At 40.1% G+C, this 20578-nt stretch overlaps 1 protein-coding gene across 8 annotated transcripts in view; it reads left to right on the forward strand.

The window, feature by feature from the left end:
* The window catches only part of LOC124135142 (huntingtin-interacting protein 1-like), a 90107-nt gene extending 70110 nt beyond the window's left edge, over window positions 1-19997 (forward strand). For 6 of the 8 annotated variants that reach the window (XM_048396254.1, XM_048396250.1, XM_048396256.1 and 3 more), the window contains 10 exons: window positions 237-415; window positions 1167-1256; window positions 1614-1676; window positions 2807-2907; window positions 3739-3968; window positions 5176-5237; window positions 6088-6177; window positions 7325-7360; window positions 13616-13698; window positions 16248-19997. In XM_048396254.1, the coding sequence (XP_048252211.1) occupies window positions 237-415; window positions 1167-1256; window positions 1614-1676; window positions 2807-2907; window positions 3739-3968; window positions 5176-5237; window positions 6088-6177; window positions 7325-7360; window positions 13616-13672 (908 nt within the window). In that variant the 3' untranslated portion in view covers window positions 13673-13698; window positions 16248-19997. The remainder of the gene's footprint in view (window positions 1-236; window positions 416-1166; window positions 1257-1613; window positions 1677-2806; window positions 2908-3738; window positions 3969-5175; window positions 5238-6087; window positions 6178-7324; window positions 7361-13615; window positions 13699-16247) is intronic. The other 2 variants (XM_048396253.1, XM_048396255.1) reach the window with 2 other exon arrangements.
* Window positions 19998-20578: the final 581 nt, after the last annotated feature.

Raw genomic sequence — 20578 nt, forward strand, 5'->3', positions numbered from 1 at the left:
GCCTGCAGATGTTGACAGCAAAGGTGTTGTATATATTTATTCAATTTATAGTTCTAGTTTATTGTGGTATGCCTTTTAACTTGTTGGACAGTGCTGATAACAGGTCATTTGATATCGCTGGATTATTATTGTTATTATTTACATGCCATTTGAATGTTGCTGAATATTGCTGAAAGTGAAATAAGAATCGCTTACAATAACTTGTTCCATAAAGTTGTGATGCCCTTTTCTTGTAGGTGGCAACACAACATCTGAGGTGGATGACTGCATCCAGAAAGTGCAATACGTGATGAAGCTGGCAGAGGACCTGGTCCCCAAGATGGAGGACGTGAAAGCTGAGGAGATCGGGGATCTTGTCGACAAGGAGATGTCCTCAACAACCAAAGCCATTGAAGAGGCAGCCAAGAAGATAGAGGTTAGTCGCACTTACAGAGGACACAAACTGGGTAGAACCTGGGAAGAACCTTCAAGGAGGAGTTTTATCTCCTTGGGGCTGTAGAGTAGCCCAGTTGTTAAAGTGCTTGCTCACCATGTCTTTGTTCAGTGCCCTTGATAGGTACAGGTTACCCTGTCTGGCGCTCGGCATTAAGGGGCTAAAACAAGGACTGGTCGGCTCGGAGTCAATATACTGTGTCTGAGTGGGGTATTCATGTTAAACTGCGGCATGGTATCTCAGTGAGCTAGCACTATAAATCGGCATCAGTCCGGACTAGTACAAGCAGCCACACAAACACACAATTTTGGACGCGACGTTAAACCCAATTTCAACTCACCTCATAGGTACAGTGTATGAAACTGGTCTCATTGCTTGATTACCCGGATTCAGGGGTTTAAATTTGCTCCTCAGCAACTTTTGCTTGGATGAAAATGGATCAAGTGGTTGGACTCATTGAATTGGTTGATTGTATGGCATTGTACCCCCAACGATGTGGGATGTTGCTCATAATATGAATCACTGGATTGTCTGGTCCAGACTGTTGTTCATAGGGCTGAAATATTGCTGAGTACAGTATTAAACAACAGACACAACATGAAGATGTGGATCACTTCTCCCAGTATCAATCACTGGATTGTCTGGTCCAGCAAAACACCATCATGTCGTTGAAGTAGAGTTTGGAGATGGGTGCTAGATGTCAGGGTGAACCAGCACTGGTTTTGTTTCACAGGAGATGCTGCAGAAGACGAGGGAGGACAATACGGGTATAGAGCTGGAGGTGAATGAGAGAATCCTGGACGCCTGCACAGCTCTCATGAAGGTCAGTAAGGGGAGACCACTCTGACTATTTAGTGCCATGAAACTGTTTCTTTGATGATTCATTGACTGGTTTTATGTCCATGGAACATATATATGTAGTGGCCTGCTTTTCATTCCAGTTCCATCACCACATGATGGCTGTTTGATAGCCAAATGTAGATTAAAGGTCATATGATTATTGTCACAATAAATCCAGTTTCAGGTTGATATTTCTATAACATGGATGGGCATAAAGTCTTTTCTCTCTCATGTGTTAGTATTCCAGTTTAACTCTGGTTTATGTTTATGAAACAGGTAGCCTAAACATTGATGTGTTTTGTTGTTTTCTGACTCACTTTAACTTTTCTCGTGTTTACAGGCCATCAAGGTGCTAATAGAGAAATCCAGGGATGTGCAGAAGCAGATTGTACTCCAGGGCAGGGTGCGTAATCAGCCGTGCAGGGTGAAGTTGTTATCGTTGCATAGTCATTGTGGTGTGAGGAGAAAAATGGGGAATTCAGTGTTTGAAAAGTTGTGTGAAAGACAGTTGAACACCTTTGAAGAATGATTCTGATGTGACCAGCATGGGCTGATGTCCTCAGTAACGTTAATGTCAAGGATGAATATGGCACACCTTTGTGATGGCTGAAAAATATCGTTATTACCGGCGACAGGTGGGCAAACAGTTCAAGGCATACCTGAGGGGCCAGAATACGCTGGTTGTTAGTTCAAACTCCAGTTCCACCTAATTATGAGCTGATCTGAAGCACAACTTTGCTTTTGTTGGCTGTCCTGTATCACTTTGTGTGTTCCTTTGATATGAACTGGGCAAGGTGTGGCCCAGACGTCTGAGGCGTCCTATTCATTGTCCAGAGTTGCGTCCCTTGGGCACGCCAGAAACCTATGTATTCGGGTTCGAATCCCGGTTCGCCCCGATTATGTTTCTAGGTTTGTTAGCCCTATACCCGTGCTCGTGGGTTTCACCGAAGTGGTAAATGTCTAAGACCTGCATCACTTCGGGCTTTCCTCCCACCTTTAGCTGACACGCTTTGATATAACTGGAATGCTGTTAAGGGCTGTGTTAAACACAACTCACTCACTCAATCGATATGAAGCTGACACACTATGATGTCAGTGAAATGTTGTCACTCTGCGTTCACTGGTCTTGAGTTCAAATCTGAATCAACCCAGTTATGCTCCTTACTTTGTCTGAAGCTTGTGGGTTTTACCAAAATGGTCATCGTCTGTATCCTGTGACACTTTGTGCCATCCATGTGTCATTCTGATTTTTCAAGACCGCCTCGGTGGCCTAATGGTAGAGCGTCCGCCCGGAGAGCGGAAGGTCCGGGGTTCGATCCCCGGCCCCGGTATACTGTGTCTGAGGGGGTATTCATGTTAAACTGCGGCATGGTATCTCAGTGAACTAGCACTATAAATCGGCATCAGTCCGGACTAGTACAAGCAGCCACACAAACACACACACGTACATGCACGTCGCGATATATGTGCAATAATCTTGGACGCGACGTTAAACCCCATTTCACCTCACCACCTCACCTCTGATTGTTCCAGGGTACATCCACAGCCAAAGATTTTTACAAGAAGCATCACCGCTGGACAGAGGGGTTAATATCTGCGGCCAAGGCTGTGGGCTTTGGTGCCTCCACTCTCATGTAAGTAATGGTGTATTTTGAAACAAGCCATACAGAAACAGGTGCTTGTCCTGAGTCTTTGATCTCTTGAAGGAATGTGGAGGTTTGTTGAAGGATAACCGTGCAAGTAAGCTCGGAAGTTTGAAGGAATATGGAAGGTTCTTGAAGGAATATGGATATTTGTTAAAGGAATTAGGAGGTCTTTTGAAGGAATAACGAGGGTTCTGGAAGGAATATGGAGGGTTGTAGAAGTAAGGAAGCTGTTGAGGAATATGGAGGTTTATTGAAGGAATATGGAGGGTTCTTGAAGGAATGTGGAGGGTTCTTGAAGGAATGTGGGGGTTTGTTGAAGGAATATGGAGGGTTCTTGAATGCATTTGGAGGATTCTTGAAGATATATGGAGGTTTGTTGTAGGGATATAAAGATTTTTTTAAGGTGAGTCATAATAATATGGTCTGATCAATGTGGAGGGTTCTTGAAGGAATGTGGGGGTTTGTTGAAGGAATATGGATGGTTCTTGAATGCATTTGGAGGATTCTTGAAGATATATGGAGGTTTGTTGAAGGAATATAAAGGTTTTTTGAAGGTGAGTCATACTAATATGGTCCGATCATTGCTTGTTGCAATAATAACTTGTTGCTTTCCTTTAAAAACATGGCTTGGTGCAGAGTTGTGTCCCTTTGCCCTGCCAGGTTGAACTGGACCTGGGTTTGAATCTAAGACTGATTATGATCCTTGGTTTGTTAGTACCATACCTGTCCTTGTGGCTTTCAGCACATACAAATCCTGGGCCTGTTTTTACTGTGTCTGCTGTGTAATTTCATTGTTCACTGAGTAGATGATGTTTGCAGGGAGGCAGCAGACAAGTTGGTGAAGGGCGAGGGCAAGTTCGAGGAACTGATGGTCTGTGCCCAGGAGATCGCAGCCAGCACCGCACAGCTTACCGTGGCCTCAAAGGTCAAGGCTGATCGAGGGAGTGAAGGGTTGTCCGAGTTGTCTCGGGCATCAAAGAAAGTCAACGAGGCCACAGGAAATGTTGTAGCATCTGCCAAAACTGCTTCACAGATAGTTGAGGATAAGAGTGAGTCAGATTTCTGCCATTTTTCCTGTGTTCCGGTATGTTGGGTAAAAACAAATATGACAAGGTTATGTTATTGTTTGTATTGTTTGTGGACCCGTGAAGATCCGGGGTAGAATGGATCTTCAGCAAACCATGCTTGCCATAAAAGGTGATTATGCTTGTCGTAAGAGGCGACTAATGGGGTCAGGTGGTCAGGTTCCCAGTTGCTTGGATCGATGCTCATGATGTCAATAACTGGATTGTCTGGTCCAGACTCCATTATTTCCATGCTGCCATCATAAAGCTGGAATATTGCCGAGTGTGGTGTTAAATAACAAACGTACATACATATTATGCTTTTGGACACTAACCCATGCTAACCAGCTGTCTTTTTATATGATGTATCTGCATCTTACAATTATCATTGAAACGATCAGTCTCAAGCACTTGCTGGCAACTGGGGTGGCTCACTCATCTAAGGCACTGCAATTTGATACCCGTGAAGATTCCGGGGTAAAATAGGTCTTCAGCAACCCATACTTGCCGTAAAAAGCAACTATGCTTGTCGTAAAAGGCAACTAACGGGATCGGGTGGTCAGGCTCGCTGACTTGATTGATACATGTCATTGATCCAAATTGCGTGGATCGATGCTCATGATGTCAATCACTGGATTGTCTGGTCCAGACTCGATTATTTTACAGACCGCCGTCATATAGTTGGAATATTGCTGAGTGCGGCGTTAAACAACAAACAAACAAACACTGCAATTTGCTGGGCAGAGTTGCATCCCTTATGCGTGCCAGGAAACTTTGATTGTGGGTTTGAATCCTGGTTTGCCCTGATTATGTTTCTCGGTTTGTAAAGCACCATACTCATGCTTGTGAATTTCACCGAAGTGTTAAACGTCTTAGACCTAAGACAGCATTTCGGGTTCTCTTCCCACATTAAGCAGGAATACAGTGCTGTAACTGAAACACTGCCTCTAGTCCATTAGTCGAGACCGGTGAAGATCCTGAGGGACAAGTTGTTTTATATCCAATTCTAGCTATTTGACATACTGGTAAGCCACCTGTCTGAAATGAGCTGCTGATCAGTTGGATATGGCCACCCCTGGATAATGTATAAAGGGGGGTCAAACCCGACTCACTCACTCACTCACTCATAAGCATTTGCTACTGGCTGTAAGGAGGCAATGAAAACTTGATGTTACTATTGTGACTGTTCCAGATCTGATGGACTTCACCCAGCTGTCTCTCCATGACACAAAGAGGATGGAGATGCAGACTCAGGTTAGTGGTATGGACCAAGGTTGGAGAAAGTGCATGTCACCTCCTGGGACTGTCTTGTGTGTTAATGAAGTGTGTCCCTGTTTCACTGTTGTCTCATCATTTCTCGCCATGTCTCACTGTTTTGTCAGTTCACCATGTGTCACACTATGATCTCACCAAATCTTATCACATGACACGTCGCGATGTAACTGGAATACTGATCAAAGCCACATTAAATCTAACACTTTCTCTCTCTCACCCATTATTATCTCCCCAGTTTGAAAAACAGGGCATATAGCAATCAGCATGTCCGTTCGTCCATCAGGCATCTATTTTCCGTTTCCAGAGAAGAACTCCTAAACTTCTGAATATTCCTTGTTGAAACTTGTTGTAAATGTCAGTCTAGTGGCTTTAGATGATTTAGGATATTTTTATTTTGGGATATTTTTTCATGAAGACAAGTTGGACCTTTACTGAAAATGAGACTAGTGCTCCATTCTGGAGCAGAATTTGAAACTGTTGTATATTTCTGTGTGAAACAAGCTATACAAATCAATCTAGTCGTTACCTCGTACCTTTTGATGATTTGGGATGTTTGCTAATTTATTTTTTCATGTTTTCATGACAACAAGTTGGAATTTACTGACTATGAGGATCGTGCTTGTTTCTGGAGCTGAACTCCAAAACCGTGGGGATATGGAAAAATACTGAACTGTATTATTTTTTTTCTTCTCTGAACTGATGGTATCCAACGGTATCAGTAGCCAAACTCCATTTTCCGAATTGCGCCAGTCCGGTGAGACATGTCATCTCCTGATGACTCTTGTCACATGTTGTCACTGTCTCACCCTATATTCTCACCTGTTCCCAGGTGCGTGTGATTGAGCTGGAGACGATGCTGGAGCAGGAGCGGAGGAAGCTAGGGGATCTGAGGAAGCAGCACTACCAGCTGGCCGGAGAGGTGGGTACCCCGTCATGCACCTCTCATGCTGCATGAACCATACACAATTGTACTCAGACCGTGTAGTCGACTATTACTCTATAGCTGGAAGATGGGATTTAATGTACTGTGTTCATACACACTTGTACTCAGACCGTGTAGTTGACTATTACTCTATAGCTGGAAGATGGGATTTAATGTACTGTGTTCAAACACACTTGTACTCAGACTTTGTAGTCGATTATTACCAGTACATTCATAGCTGGAAAATGGGATTTAATGTACCGTATTCGCCATAATAAGCACAATGTTGCTTCGAAAATTGATAATGGAGGCACTTATTAAAACTAAACACTACAAGTTCAATTTGTTGTCGGAGATGGATTGGTAGTGAACAAACTTAGTTCAAGCATCGATGAAACTAAAAATTTTGTGATTATAGTGACGAGGCAATTATATTCCCCTTCTACACTGATGTTTTCTGTGAAAAATCTGTACTATACACGAGCAAATACCTACTGTCATAAATGTTGGCTCTTAGTAGCGGGCACTTGCAAATTGGTTTAGAAGTTGGTCTTAGGGTTCATATTGGTGCAGAGTGCTTAATATGGCGGATACGGTAATAATTTATGTACATGCACAGTGGGTCAAGGTTGTGTATTATATCAAAATAATTCCAAGAAATTCAACGTTGTTCATTTCTGTACAGAAACACAAGATCAAGCAGAAAAGTTCAATGTTGTTTATATTATTACTTTTTCATATATATCATATATTTGATTCCAGAAATATTTGCAACTAAAACTAGTGATTTTTTCATCATAATCTCTATCAAATAATACAAATGTTGCCAGATTTTGTTCACTAACACCTTGTTCACAAACTGGTTTGGGCGGTGGTGTAGCCCTGTGGTTAAAGTGTTCGCTGAAGGCCCGGGTTCAATTCCCTGCATGGGTACAATGTGTGAAAAGCCTATCTGGTGTCCATGCCGTGATGTAGCTGGGATATTGCTAGTAGCGGCGTAAAACCAAACACACTCATTCACTGGTTTCCTCTGCAAATCTAAAATCACTGAGTATTGGGCAGTGTTTGGGTTTTCTTGACCTTATTGGATAATAGCAACACCAAGTTACATCATTAATGACACCAACATTGATGATGCTATTAGGAAGGAGAGGAGAATGGACTCGGGGAAGATGTCAACGTAAGTTTGTTAAATTCAAGACATTTTGTTGTTTTAGGGGCTACAAATTTCCATGTCACTTCCATTCAGAAAATATGTAGAACATGAAATGAAAAGAAGTTTGGAATATATAGAAGTTGGAAATGACATGTTAATTTTGCTGCAACTCCCGAATGTTAAACAGGTTGGCGTCATGAAACATGGGCTTGAACATCAAGGTTGGCATTAGTGTCAAGGCGGACTAAGTCAGGATCGTCAGGATTTATCATGAAAATTTGATTTTTATATTCTACAGAATAATTTTTTCCATGATATTTGACAGAGGATGTTATATTTTAAGATATTTGCAATTAATCACTTCACATAGCATGATATCGGTCATTGTTATGATGATGATGGTTATGTTTTGCACAAAGAAAGTTCACTATTTTCACTTGTGCATGTAGACAAACCACAGTTACGATGAATTTCCTGCCAGCACGTGTGGATTCAGAAGTGGAAATACTTCACACGTAGTCACCTTGATAGTTCTTATGTTTGGTGGTGCATCACCATACACTCTCAGCTTTCTGCACAGACAGTGGTACATAGCGGTAGCAACACCTAGCGTATGTAGTCATGTTGTAGACATGGAACACTCCCCTGTAGGGATTTCAGGTTAAAATAGGTCCCCTGTACCTCATGCATGTTGTAAGAACTCACTACTAGGAGGACCTGGAGATCAGGCTCAGGGACCAGGACCTCGTTCCACAAAGTGACCTTAGTGCTACGGTGATCGATGATCGTAAGTCTATGTTAAAGTATGGGAGTTACGATCACCTTAGTGCTACGATGATCGTAAGTCTATGTCAAAGTATGGAGTTACGATCACCTTAGTGCTACGATGATTGATGATCATAAGTCTATGTCAAAGTATGGGAGTTACGATCACCTCAGTGCTACGATGATCGTAAGTCTGTCAAAGTATGGAGTTACGATCACCTTAGTGCTACGATGATTGATGATCGTAAGTCTATGTCAAAGTATGGGAGTTACGATCACCTTAGTGCTACGATGATTGATGATCGTAAGTCTATGTTAAAGTATGGGAGTTACAATCACCTTAGTGCTACAATGATGAGAAGGCTATGTCAAAGTATGGAGTTACGATCACCTCAGTGCTACGATGATTGTAAATCTGTGTTAAAGTATGGGAGTTATGATTACGTAAGTGCTAAGATCCCCACTGTGGAACGGGCTGAAAGTATGTGTGGGTCATTGCTCATACTGTCAATCACTGGTTTGTCTTTGATTCTAACCAGCCGGTGGGGATTTCCAGTTAGAGTCGGCCCCAGCAACCTATGCTGGTCTCAAGAGGCAACCACATTGACTCAGGGACTTAGTTGATGGTGTGTCATCGTACCACTACAGCGTGGATCTTTGTTCTTAATGTCAGTCACTGGATTATCTGGTGTAGACACAGCTTTTACAGGCTGCTGTTATATTGTGGGATTATTGCTGAAGATGGGGTTAAAAAACAAACAGACAAAACTTCTAATCAGCGGGAATAGATCCCCAGCAACCGATGCTTGTCATGAAAGGCAACTTCATTGCATTAGGTGGTCAGGCTTGGTGACCCGTGTCAGTGACCCTGATGGTATGGACCATAGTACATTCTATCAATCACTGGTTTGCCTGGCACAGGTTAGATAGTTACAGGTCATTGTGACATGGCTGGAATATTGCTGACTGGACATAAAACATTCACTCCATCTACTCACTTAGATATATTGTGTATATTCTCCGTAGAATATATGTATCTAAGTATGCTATACACTGAAGACTCTGATTATAAGAAATATTGAGGTGATAGGGTGATGGACATTGCCAGGATGCCCTGTAGAACTCTTTGGGTCTCTTTTCTTGCCTTAGGTCACCTTTGTAATTTTGAATATGTACTACCAGTTTGACTATAGTATTCAGTTAAGTCTAACACTTTCATCTACCTAGTTTTGGTGAGTCTAGATACAGCCCATGATGTACAAGTGTGGGGCCTAACACTGCCGATAACTCATAGGTACCAGTAACCCCACTCCAGGAAGGCTTCTTGAAATAAAACCCTTGTGTACTCCAACTCTAAGGCAACTGATTCATGTTTTGCTTTGATACTGAACATTTCTATTGAATATTATCAGAACTAAAACAAATAATTGCTAATGTCCTGTCCTTATGTAGATTCCAGGGTTCCAGAATTTGGGTAAATATCAGCCATATTGCTGACACAATACCCAGTTCAGCTATTCTGAGATAAAGGGACACAGATGACCCAGTGGTCTAAAAAAAAGAAGCTGTAATACTGTATGCAGAGTTGCATCCCTTAAATGAGCCAGGATCTTCATGCTGAATATCCGATTCATTCCAGTGATAGGCCATGGTCTGTCCACACCCTTGCTGCATCAGTCATAAATGTGTTAGCTCCCCCGCCCCTGCCCCCAATTTTAGGATTTTCTTTGATCTATACTACTCAAGAGAAGTAACAGAACACTTAATTATTTCTGATAACTATAGTTATGTCAGGATAGATTAACTATAGTAATATGACAGAATCGGATGTTCTGTAACTTCTTTTGAGCAATATATTTAATGCTGTCATTATGAAATATTATTCACTATTTGAAATTTAAGCATGAAAGTCAAGGAGTCTTGTTGCAGCCTCAATGTTAAAGTTTAGGGGCAAATACCATAGCAGCAGACACCAGCTACTGCCATGTTTCCACTGAACAGTCTATGCAGAAAGCATGTGAGGGTTTGTTTGAGATGGTGTCACCATCTCCACATCGTCCAGTTTCATACTTCAACCTTGTTGATTCTTGTCACTAGTCACCGATAGCATGCTTCAAGCATCCGGCCGTCGCCGCCATTCCTGTTGTTACCACACTAACATTCTGTTACCAACTGATATGTTACCATCTGCGCATTGAAGTCAGGAATGTTCGTCAGACACATATCTCTCATACATGATGTTGTCCACTAAAACAAACACACATTGATTATGTCACGTTACTCAATTAGCAAAGATGTCGCCTTCTGATACTGGGTTCTGACTTGTTATATATCGGTCATATTTTCAGTTTCGTGTTGTCTCAAATTTGAGAATAAACATCCTTAAGTGCTCAGATTAAGGTGTCATGAAACCATTGTTGTTTTATTTGCAAAATCATTTTCTTTCTAACAAACTCAATGTGTGTTTCCAGGACAAATCTAACCATGTTAACAATTATATTGTTTAGTTCTTTTTCACTCGCTCTATGAAAACTGAATCAAAGTTATGGGCAAAGATTGATTTGAAGATTATGAAACCTTAATATAAATTGTTCTTTCTAGAGCTTCTGACTTGACCAACCATTTCTGTACAGATACAAGTTTTACATCCTACCACCAAATTAATGGAGTAGTTTCCGAAGACAATGCTCTGTCCAAATAAAAGCATCTGTCTCTCAACAACCGTGCTGCAATGGTGTGAAATCATTTCCGTGTGCTAAACATTTAAGAAAAACAGTACAAAAAGTAGCAGTTTATTCAAATATTTTTGCCCAAATATGACTTGATCTAGTCCAAATTAACATCAGTTCTTTGCTTGCCGTTTAAACAGTTTTGGAATGTCTTGTTCCATATACATACATGCTACACAATGCAGCCAACATGCCAGTTGCTGCCATTTAGAATAGACGCACAGAATATTTTTATTGTCATATGTTTTTTTCTTTCTTTTTCTCAAAATTGGATGACATATCTTTGAAATCTTGTATTACTGTTGTAAATATTTATTTTACACTCTTCAACTTTTACACCAAAATAACAGCATTTTGTTTTCACAATTCTGCTCTGAAGTCTGACTCTTTCAGATCTAATAATCCATGTTTGATTTTACATCGACTTAAGACATAGATTTCCTAGCTTTTCAGAGGAAACATTTTTTTTAGACATTAAATTAGTTTTACACATACTACATCAGCATTTAATTGATGTGGAATTCCTTGCAAGGTTTTCCTATCCCTTTATAATTTTTTTCCGTGCCTGTTTTTAGATGAGTGTTAGGAATTCATGTTTGGCTTGAAAAAGCATGTTTAAATGTGGTCTTAAGTGTATTAATTTTGAAATAGTTGCCATATGATTGATGTGCATCCACCTGACAGTTCAGACAGTTGCCGTTATTTGTAGGGATAGGCCATTTGTTATTGGGACGGTGGAGCAGAGACTATGTCCATGGATTGGCCCAAAAGGATAATCTGCCCCAAATGTCGAACATTTCTATTTTTGCGAACCTTCCCATAATACTTATTAAAATGTTTTGATGACATTTTCCCTGAAAGCTGTAAGTGAAAGTTGTTAGTTTTTACAAAAATTCTAGAAATATTATATTCATATTTCGATTAATAGGACAGGGCGGCGAGGAAGTCTTGTGCTTAAACCATTCACTCTTCCCGCTGAAGACCCCGATTTGATGCCCCATGTGAACACATGTGAAAACCATTAATGGTGGTATCTGCTGTTGTATAGCTGGAATATTGCTTACAGCAGTGTCAAACCCAACTCACTCACTCACTCACTCAACAAAACAGTAACCTGTGTTACTTGTGTATGATTTTAAAACCTCCTGACGACTTGTGATGTTTTCGGGACAATCCTTGTGTCCTCTCTGACCCACCCTCCCACAGCCTGTAATATATTGCCTCTAGTTCTCCTCAGCTAGATGCAGAAGAACTATATCTTAGCTGGCTTAAGTTAGCTAACATGCTCCGGGGAACTCATTCATGTACCTTAATCCTCTGACTTGGTACTGGTGTTATTAACCATATGAAATGAAATGTTTTCTAGCAAGAACTCTGTCTTATTCCGTTCTATCTATGTCTTGTATTGATGAATGTCCACAGTCAGTATTGAATCTCTGTCAGAAGTGGATGTGAGATCAATTGATTGAGTTTTTTTCCAGGATTATTTTCGGTCCATATGGGTACAGTGTGTGAGCCTATGTCTTGGTGTTCCCTCTGATGCTGCTGGTGTGTTGGTGAAAGCAGAATAAATGCCCTATAAGAGACTTACTCTCCTGAATACCAATGAGCCCGACAAGTGACTAGCCATCTTGCTTTATAACGCTCATTGAAATTGACCACAAATAGGTCATCTAAAATCAGATGTGTCACTGGACTGTGTGTGCTACCTCAAGAATTGTTGCCATATTTGAAATGGCTGTTCACTGACTCCCTCCCCAATACCTCTCCTTATTGCTAGCTGGCCACACTCAGTCTGTGACTTTAGCCACTGGTCCGATGCCGGATCTTGTAAAATTCTGTTGCCCAGTTAACTGGGATAATAATCCATATTATAACACTAAAATCTCCTGAAAATGATGCTTAGAGCCATATTCAGGCAAAGGTTTTTGGCACAAACTGCATGTCATACACACGTTGTGACATCAATACGACTGTCCACATTGTGCCATCATTGTGACCACCAAATCTCCACTTTAACTTTTTGTGATTTGTACAAAGATGGGTACCTGCTGTTACCCTGGAAATTGTAAGTCCAGGAAATTGACAGTGGTGGAATGGAATGATTCAGAGAGATCTTGCTTACGAGTTAATGAAATAGTTTGCAAAATCATAATACTTCATGTCCTGTTGCAAAAAGCAGCATCTGAATTTCAGTTTGTCTGGTTTCGGAGAATCAATTTCTGCCTTTTTTGAATACGTCCAAATGGAAATACAAAGAGAAACTAGATTGGTCTGTTTTGCAACCAGCAACATGAGGTTAATGTTTTTTGCAAAAGATGACTGTTGATGTTTATGTTTCAATTTTGTGACATTTGAATGTTAATGAATTGTGGTGAGATTTGAACAGTTATGAATAATAGTGAGATTTGAGACACTGGTTTATTTGAGTGTTTCAGCATTGTATTATGACATGTAAGTTAGATGGATGGAAGAGGGATAAATGGTTGGATGATGGATGAAATGAAGTTCAAAGGCATATCGCCATCATGACTCAAACTGAAACAAAATTATTTTTTTATTAATTTTTTTTTCACTTTCTTGAGAAACCACAAGCCATTACATGTATGTATACTACTCAAAAGAAGTTAAAGAACACCCAATGACAGATTAGCTATTGTAATATTAAAGAGTGAGGTGCTAGTTTAACTTCTTTTGAGTACTATATGACATATCAATCAAACGTCTGGATATATTTAATGTTTCTGGTTACTAAGACTGCTGAATCTGAGTGGTGTTTTTCTAGTCAGAGGTGCCAGTTTACAAAGACTGGCTAGGGCCCTGGGACTCGGATATGTTGTGATCATTCTCGGGTAACCATGGTAACGGGTAAGACAGATGCATGGTGTGGCCTGCACCAGGTTTTGCCACATGCTGAGATGGCTCCAGTTCTATTGTTGATGACTGAACGTTCATTGACAGCATGGTGTTTGTTTAATTGTGCTGTTGCTTCTGTAATGGGGAGAAAAGTTCTGGTATTAGGAGATGCTTACTACAGGTTTTATGTACCGAAAGATCTTGTACAGAAGTCACAACCATCAACACCGATACAGGAACATTAAGAGCAGGGTTAGAATTGGTCTTCAGCAACCTATGCTTGTCGTACAAGGCGATTAACGTGATCGGGGGGTCAGGTTCGCTGTGTGTATCACAGTTGCATCCGTGTATCGTCTCACCACAAGTAAGTGCTCACCATGTCATCCCACTGATGCATCGGTGTATCATCCCACCACAAGTAAGTGCTCACCATGTCATCCCACTGATGCATCCGTGTATCATCCCACCACAAGTAAGTGCTCACCATGTCATCCCACTGATGCATCGGTGTATCGTCCCACCACAAGTAAGTGCTCACCATGTCATCCCACTGATGCATCCGTGTATCGTCCCACCACAAGTAAGTGCTCACCATGTCATCCCACTGATGCATCCGTGTATCGTCCCACCACAAGTAAGTGCTCACCATATCATCCCACTGATGCATCCGTGTATCGTCCCACCACAAGTAAGTGCTCACCATGTCATCCCACTGATGCATCTGTGTATCGTCCCACCACAAGTAAGTGCTCACCATGTCATCCCACTGATGCATCCGTGTATCGTCCCACCACAAGTAAGTGCTCACCATGTCATCCCACTGATGCATCCGTGTATCGTCCCACCACAAGTAAGTGCTCACCATATCATCCCACTGATGCATCCGTGTATCGTCCCACCACAAGTAAGTGCTCACCATGTCATCCCACTGATGCATCGGTGTATCGTCCCACCACAAGTAAGTGCTCACCATGTCATCCCACTGATGCATCCGTGTATCGTCCCGCCACAAGTAAGTGCTCACCATGTCATCCCACTGATGCATCCGTGTATCGTCCCACCACAAGTAATTAAGTGCTCACCATGTCATCCCACTGATGCATCAGTGTATCGTCTCACCACAAGTAAGTGCTCACCATATCATCCCACTGATGCATCCGTGTATCGTCCCACCACAAGTAAGTGCTCACCATATCATCCCACTGATGCATCCGTGTATCGTCCCACCACAAGTAAGTGCTCACCATATCATCCCACTGATGCATCCGTGTATCGTCCCACCACAAGTAAGTGCTCACCATATCATCCCACTGATGCATCCGTGTATCGTCCCACCACAAGTAAGTGCTCACCATGTCATCCCACTGATGTATCCGTGTATCGTCCCGCCACAAGTAAGTGCTCACCATGTCATCAGTGAAACTCAGCATGCTGTTAGGGTGGCAGTAAGTCGTTGGAAATGGTTTTCATATTTGAGAAAATGTTTTAGAAAATGAAAAGGTCAACATATCTTTCAAGTGTGAACCATCACTTGCTATGATTTGTGTGCATGATTTGGGATGTATGTGATCAATAATCTAATAACTGGTATGTGTTTCCTAATATATCAATGATTTTATTTTTATTTTAAAAAACTCAAATATGTTAGTTTGAGGTTAGTGACAAAAACTGCTAAGTCTTGACTGATTTTGTTTTTACCTGGAGTGTTTAACAGCAACACAACCTGTGAGGTCCAGGTTAGACTAGGTCTTCAGCAACCCATGCTTGTCGTAAGAGGCGACTAACGTGATCGGGTGGTCAGACTCGCTGACTTGGTTGTCGATGCTCTGGATGTCAATCACTGGATTATCTGGTCCACAGTTGTTTACTTACAGGCCACCGTCATAAAGCTGGAATATTGCTGAGTGTGTCGTTAGACAACAAACAAACAAATAATAGCAACAATGTGAATGTTGTTTTTGCATCTTGACAATTTGATAACAAAGTTGGTGTTGATGAAACAGGGTGTAGCCACAGTGCCTGCTGAGTGTGTAGTAGGATAGCTTGTTGGCAAGGCGTGCTGTCAGTGTTGAGCATGAAGGCCACAACTGCCTCTCTACCTACAGTTCTGTAACAGCATGGCCAGGATGAGGGCAGGGCTCTGGTGGAAACCAGATTTCAGAGGACAAGCATGAACGTTTTATGTTCTGTCAGAATGATGAATTAGGAATTATGCTATAGATTATTGTGCCTTGAGGAAACGTTTTTGAAATTATGTAAATTGAACAAATTTCCTGACATTATTTTCATTGTCTATGTGTATGTGACACAATGTTTCTTATTCAATATACATTGAAGCTTTTACTGATGTGTTGATGAATGTTTGATATTTGATTGTGTTAATTTAGTGTTAATTTTGTGTGGTATTTTAGTGTAAATTTAGTGTTAATTTAGTGTTACTGTTCATTTTGGAAGGGATCTCTTTCAGTAATGTTACAATAATTGTCTTTTAACAGTGAATTTGATTTATTGAAAAAAGGTCACTTGTAACATAAATGATTCTTTTTCTTATGTGTTTGCAGAAAAGCTGACGTGGTTGAGGAGAAGGCTGGCGGTGGTATTTTATTCTGAGTGCTGTGTAAAGACTATAACCAAGATGTCCCGGAAAATGTCATACACACATGTCGTCACTTCAGTCATCACGAGAGGTCATTGTGTCACTTAGCCATCAAGGTCACTAGGTCATCCAAGGTCATCAGCTTTGTGAGAGGTCATCAAGGGTCAATGGGTCATTGAGAAGAGTCTTCACATGACACTCACAAAGAGGTCAAATGTCCCCATGCTACAGTAACAGAAGAATGCTATGGATTATTTTTATTTTTATTTTTTAACGATTTTGAAAACATGCAAGGGATGATTGTCAGATATATTGGACATTTTATGTTTTTAGTGACGTGTGTGAATCATAGCTAGGTAATTGAAAGAACTTAAGACATTCATTTGGACTTTCACACATATAGTCCAGAAAATGGAATAATTAATCTGTTACCATTTCTTTATATTCGAATACCCCCACAGTATGTATATGTACAGTTATATCAGATCCTATTAAACAAATATAAGTTTCAACAACTAAAGTACTTGACAACTTTTATGTATTGGTCAAAAGAATATACATGTAATCCTGATACTTAACATATGATATCATTATGCACATTAAACATGATAGGCTCCAGCTAGAAGGGCCAGCCAAAGTGTACCGGTAGTACTTCAGTCTGCGACTTTTGCCACTTGTCCGAAGCCCGAGAAGCCTGATATTGCACTTCTGTAGAGGCGTGTGGAATAAGTCATTTCAGCAGTTAATCCCGTACAGTGGAAGATGGTGGGTGAGTCTTGTGGTTGAAGTATTCGGTATTCAAGCCCCACCCGGGTGCAGTGTTTGAAGCCTGTACAATTTTGATATTTTGATCCCCAACCTTTTATAAATGCTGGATCTGCCCTTGTCATTGCACTGTGGACAATCCATCGGTACTCATTATTAAAGAATTTTTATAATGTAAGTGAAAATTTTGTTCCAAATTGGCCCATGTTATTTAAATTAAATTTTGAGAGCAAAAGAAGTGTACACATGAGTATATTTGCAGTGTTAGTAATTAAGGTTGAAATAATAGTGAGTGTTATGGTCTTAATGTTCTCAGTTATGGATTTAGAGAACTATGATTCATATACCATTGCCAACAACCACAAGGGCCCACTGTCTGTCACTGGAGGTGTGACAGTCTGGCAGCAAGACTACACTAGGTATACATGTGCACATCTTCACATTGAGACTCCATTGAGTGAACACCCTCATATATGTATGTGTATAAATTGAATCTCATACTCACACAATGAATAACTATCATTTCGACATTTCACTGGTCATTTGAACATGTGCTCCAATATGGCCTCATTGTCAGCCATATTGGATATCTGCATTGTCATTGATGTAAAAACTTCATATCTTCATATCATTCACATCTTGGGGGAGGATTCAATGTGTTGCCCATGGCAGTGTTTTATGTACCATATAGGCTGGTGTGGTTTATGACGTGTAAGAAATTGGGTCACACATTCAAACTGCATTGGAAATTTATAGTGTTGCACATGTTTAACATTTGTTATGTATTCAATTCTGGGATAAGTTTGTAATGTACAAATCTCCATGGCATTTCATTCGTTTGTGTAGTTCCTTAACACAAGAAGGGGATAGTGTATCCTGTCTCCAAGATATTGAGTTGACATTTTGGAATATTCAGATGTAACTATTTTGGCACCTTTGTCTCACATGAATCCAGAGTGATGAAATATACTTAATTCATTGACACATGTTAGAAAGCGAATTGGTATATGAGTATCATTTGCCAGACTAATTCTAGGGCGACTAATTTGGACCGATCCACCAAATGGTTGTTTGTTCATGATATGAGTCTCCATGTTCAAGGTATGTTAACATGATTTTATTCTGGTTTGGATGTAACAAGGATACCAGAAATTATTTGTTGCCAACGTTTATGTCAAGTTTTCTTGATGGTTTAAGATGATACACATAAATAAGATGATACACACATGAGTTTTAATAATACATTTTTTTATGATAAAGCTGTAGACTTTGAATGTGACTCGTCAAAATGATAATTGAAACAATTCCCATCGATGCTGAAGAAATCGTAGGGGATTTTATAGAAAAATATATATAGACCCAGACATTCTTTAAAAAAATAATTATGCTTCAAACTGTTGGAAAAAAATTGCCTGCCACAAAAATGACATTGTTGCAAGGTGTGATAACATGTGTAATAACTTTCTGATATTTGCACATGTGCATTTTCGTGATTCTCAATGCTGATTGGTCAACTGAAGCCATAAGACGTCACAGTGCTTCATTGTTGAGAAGATTTGATATGATGTTATCCATTGTTCTTGATGTCACAATTACATGACATCAACTGAACAATGGGCTGCTTTCAGTGAAGTAGGGTTGACATTGCACACAGGTGTTTTTTTTCATTTTCTCTCTTAAAGTGTCATCAGGTAATATATAGAATAACCTACCCGTAACTCTGCATTACGGATTATCTGTCCCTAGTGAATAAATACTGTAAGTCCCTCCCCAAAGACACGGGATCAACACCATTCATTCTCTCCGGTCAGATAATTTGTCATTCCTCGTAGCTCGTTGGTTATTCTCTAATCGTATCACAGGTGTATAGGTTAATGGTCTCTCTGACAACTTTTATACATGTTTATTATCATGCTTTTGCTATCTTTCTATCTTTAACGCAATCCTTTTTAATATTTTCCTGAAGAAGCTCTCCTTTTCATGTGGATAAGTGGTACAGGAAAATATTTCTTTTGAAACTTTACAGTCAGCTGATATTGAAGTTTATTTCTGAGATGCTCTGTGTACAGATCTACCAACCGAGGGTTTGTTTTATTGTGACGACTAAGGTATCTAAGATATTTCTCAGCTTGAACAATATGTAGGTGTGAATTCAGTCCTTCATGACTCTTTAATCTAGGCTAGAACATTTGGTTATGTATGTGTGTGTATGTTTCCTGGTAACCAAATAGAAAATGGCAAGTTTCATCCCAATGGAAATTTGACAAATGTGATAATTTGTTTGTATTGTGCCAAGCAATGTGTTTGTGGTTACGTATCCAGCAACCAAGTATGTCGACTTTAGTGAGGTTTGAATTATCAGTGTAACCTTTAACCTGTAGTCTTTACCCTGCCACCTTTTCTTGTCTCTTATTCTCCTTCCACTTCCACACATATTTTTAGCTTTGAGACACAACAATCTTTTTCTAAAAATGAAAACACTGCCGCCTCTTTTTAACGGCATTTTTGGGTTGTTTTTAAAAGGTACAGATGGCTATTATTCAACCAGTCACCTTGGTGTTAGACGTTTTCTTGATACTAGAAAAAAAGGATGAAGATCACTTACTGAAATCCTACAAAGAATTTAACTGGTCTCCAGTAGGGTGGAATTATTTGGTTTGTCTATAAAATAAAATATAAACTTACCATTCATCGTTTATGCCTTACTGTCTGTGATTGTCTATAATTCTAGTTGTGAATGAAAGATAGGATTTCATTTTTGCAACAATGAAGTTTTTAAAGGAAAATGTTTCTTGTGAATTTGTGTTTTTTATTGTACTGTCGGTCTTACTTTTCTTCTTTGTAGAGCAAACAAAGCTGAAGTTGCACATGCCAAGGAGTCAGAGTTTGTACAAATCATGTATATTTGGTACCCAGCTAGATAGAGTTAGGTAAGCTAGAGTTGAGTTCAGTAAGTGTACATATTTGAGTGTCTGAGTTGGCAAGGGTGTTATCCAATTGGCTGGAAGGTGTTTTTTTAAAAGTTTTGTTTGTTTGAGCATCAGTCTCCTTAATATGTGTCACTGACAAACAATATTGCTCGGTCAATATTAGCCTTGAGATGTAACATAATGCCATTGAGCACGCGTAAACTTCCTACTAGTCATAATTGTGAAATGTTGTAGTGTTCAAGCAATGTTATGTCTCGGCTTTGCCCAGCACTCTTAAAGGGGGTCTGTGCTCAAAGGGTTAACATCGGAACTGTCATTGTATCAAGTGTTAACAGCGATACAGTCATTGTATCAAGGGTTAACATTGATACTGTCATCGTATCAAGGGTTAACATCGATACTGTCTTAGTATCAAGGGTTAAAATCAAAACTGTCATAGTATCAAGTGTGAACATCGATGCTGTCATAGTATCAAGGGTTAACATCGAAACTGTCATAGTATCAAGGGTTAACATCGATACTGTCATTGTATCAAGTGTTAATATCAATACTGTCATTGTATCAAGTGTTAACATCGAAACTCATAGTATCAAGTGTTAAC

Source organism: Haliotis rufescens, unplaced genomic scaffold (genome assembly GCF_023055435.1).
Source record: "Haliotis rufescens isolate VD_foot unplaced genomic scaffold, xgHalRufe1.0.p SCAF_15, whole genome shotgun sequence".
In the NCBI taxonomy this organism is placed as follows: Eukaryota; Metazoa; Mollusca; class Gastropoda; order Lepetellida; family Haliotidae; genus Haliotis; species Haliotis rufescens.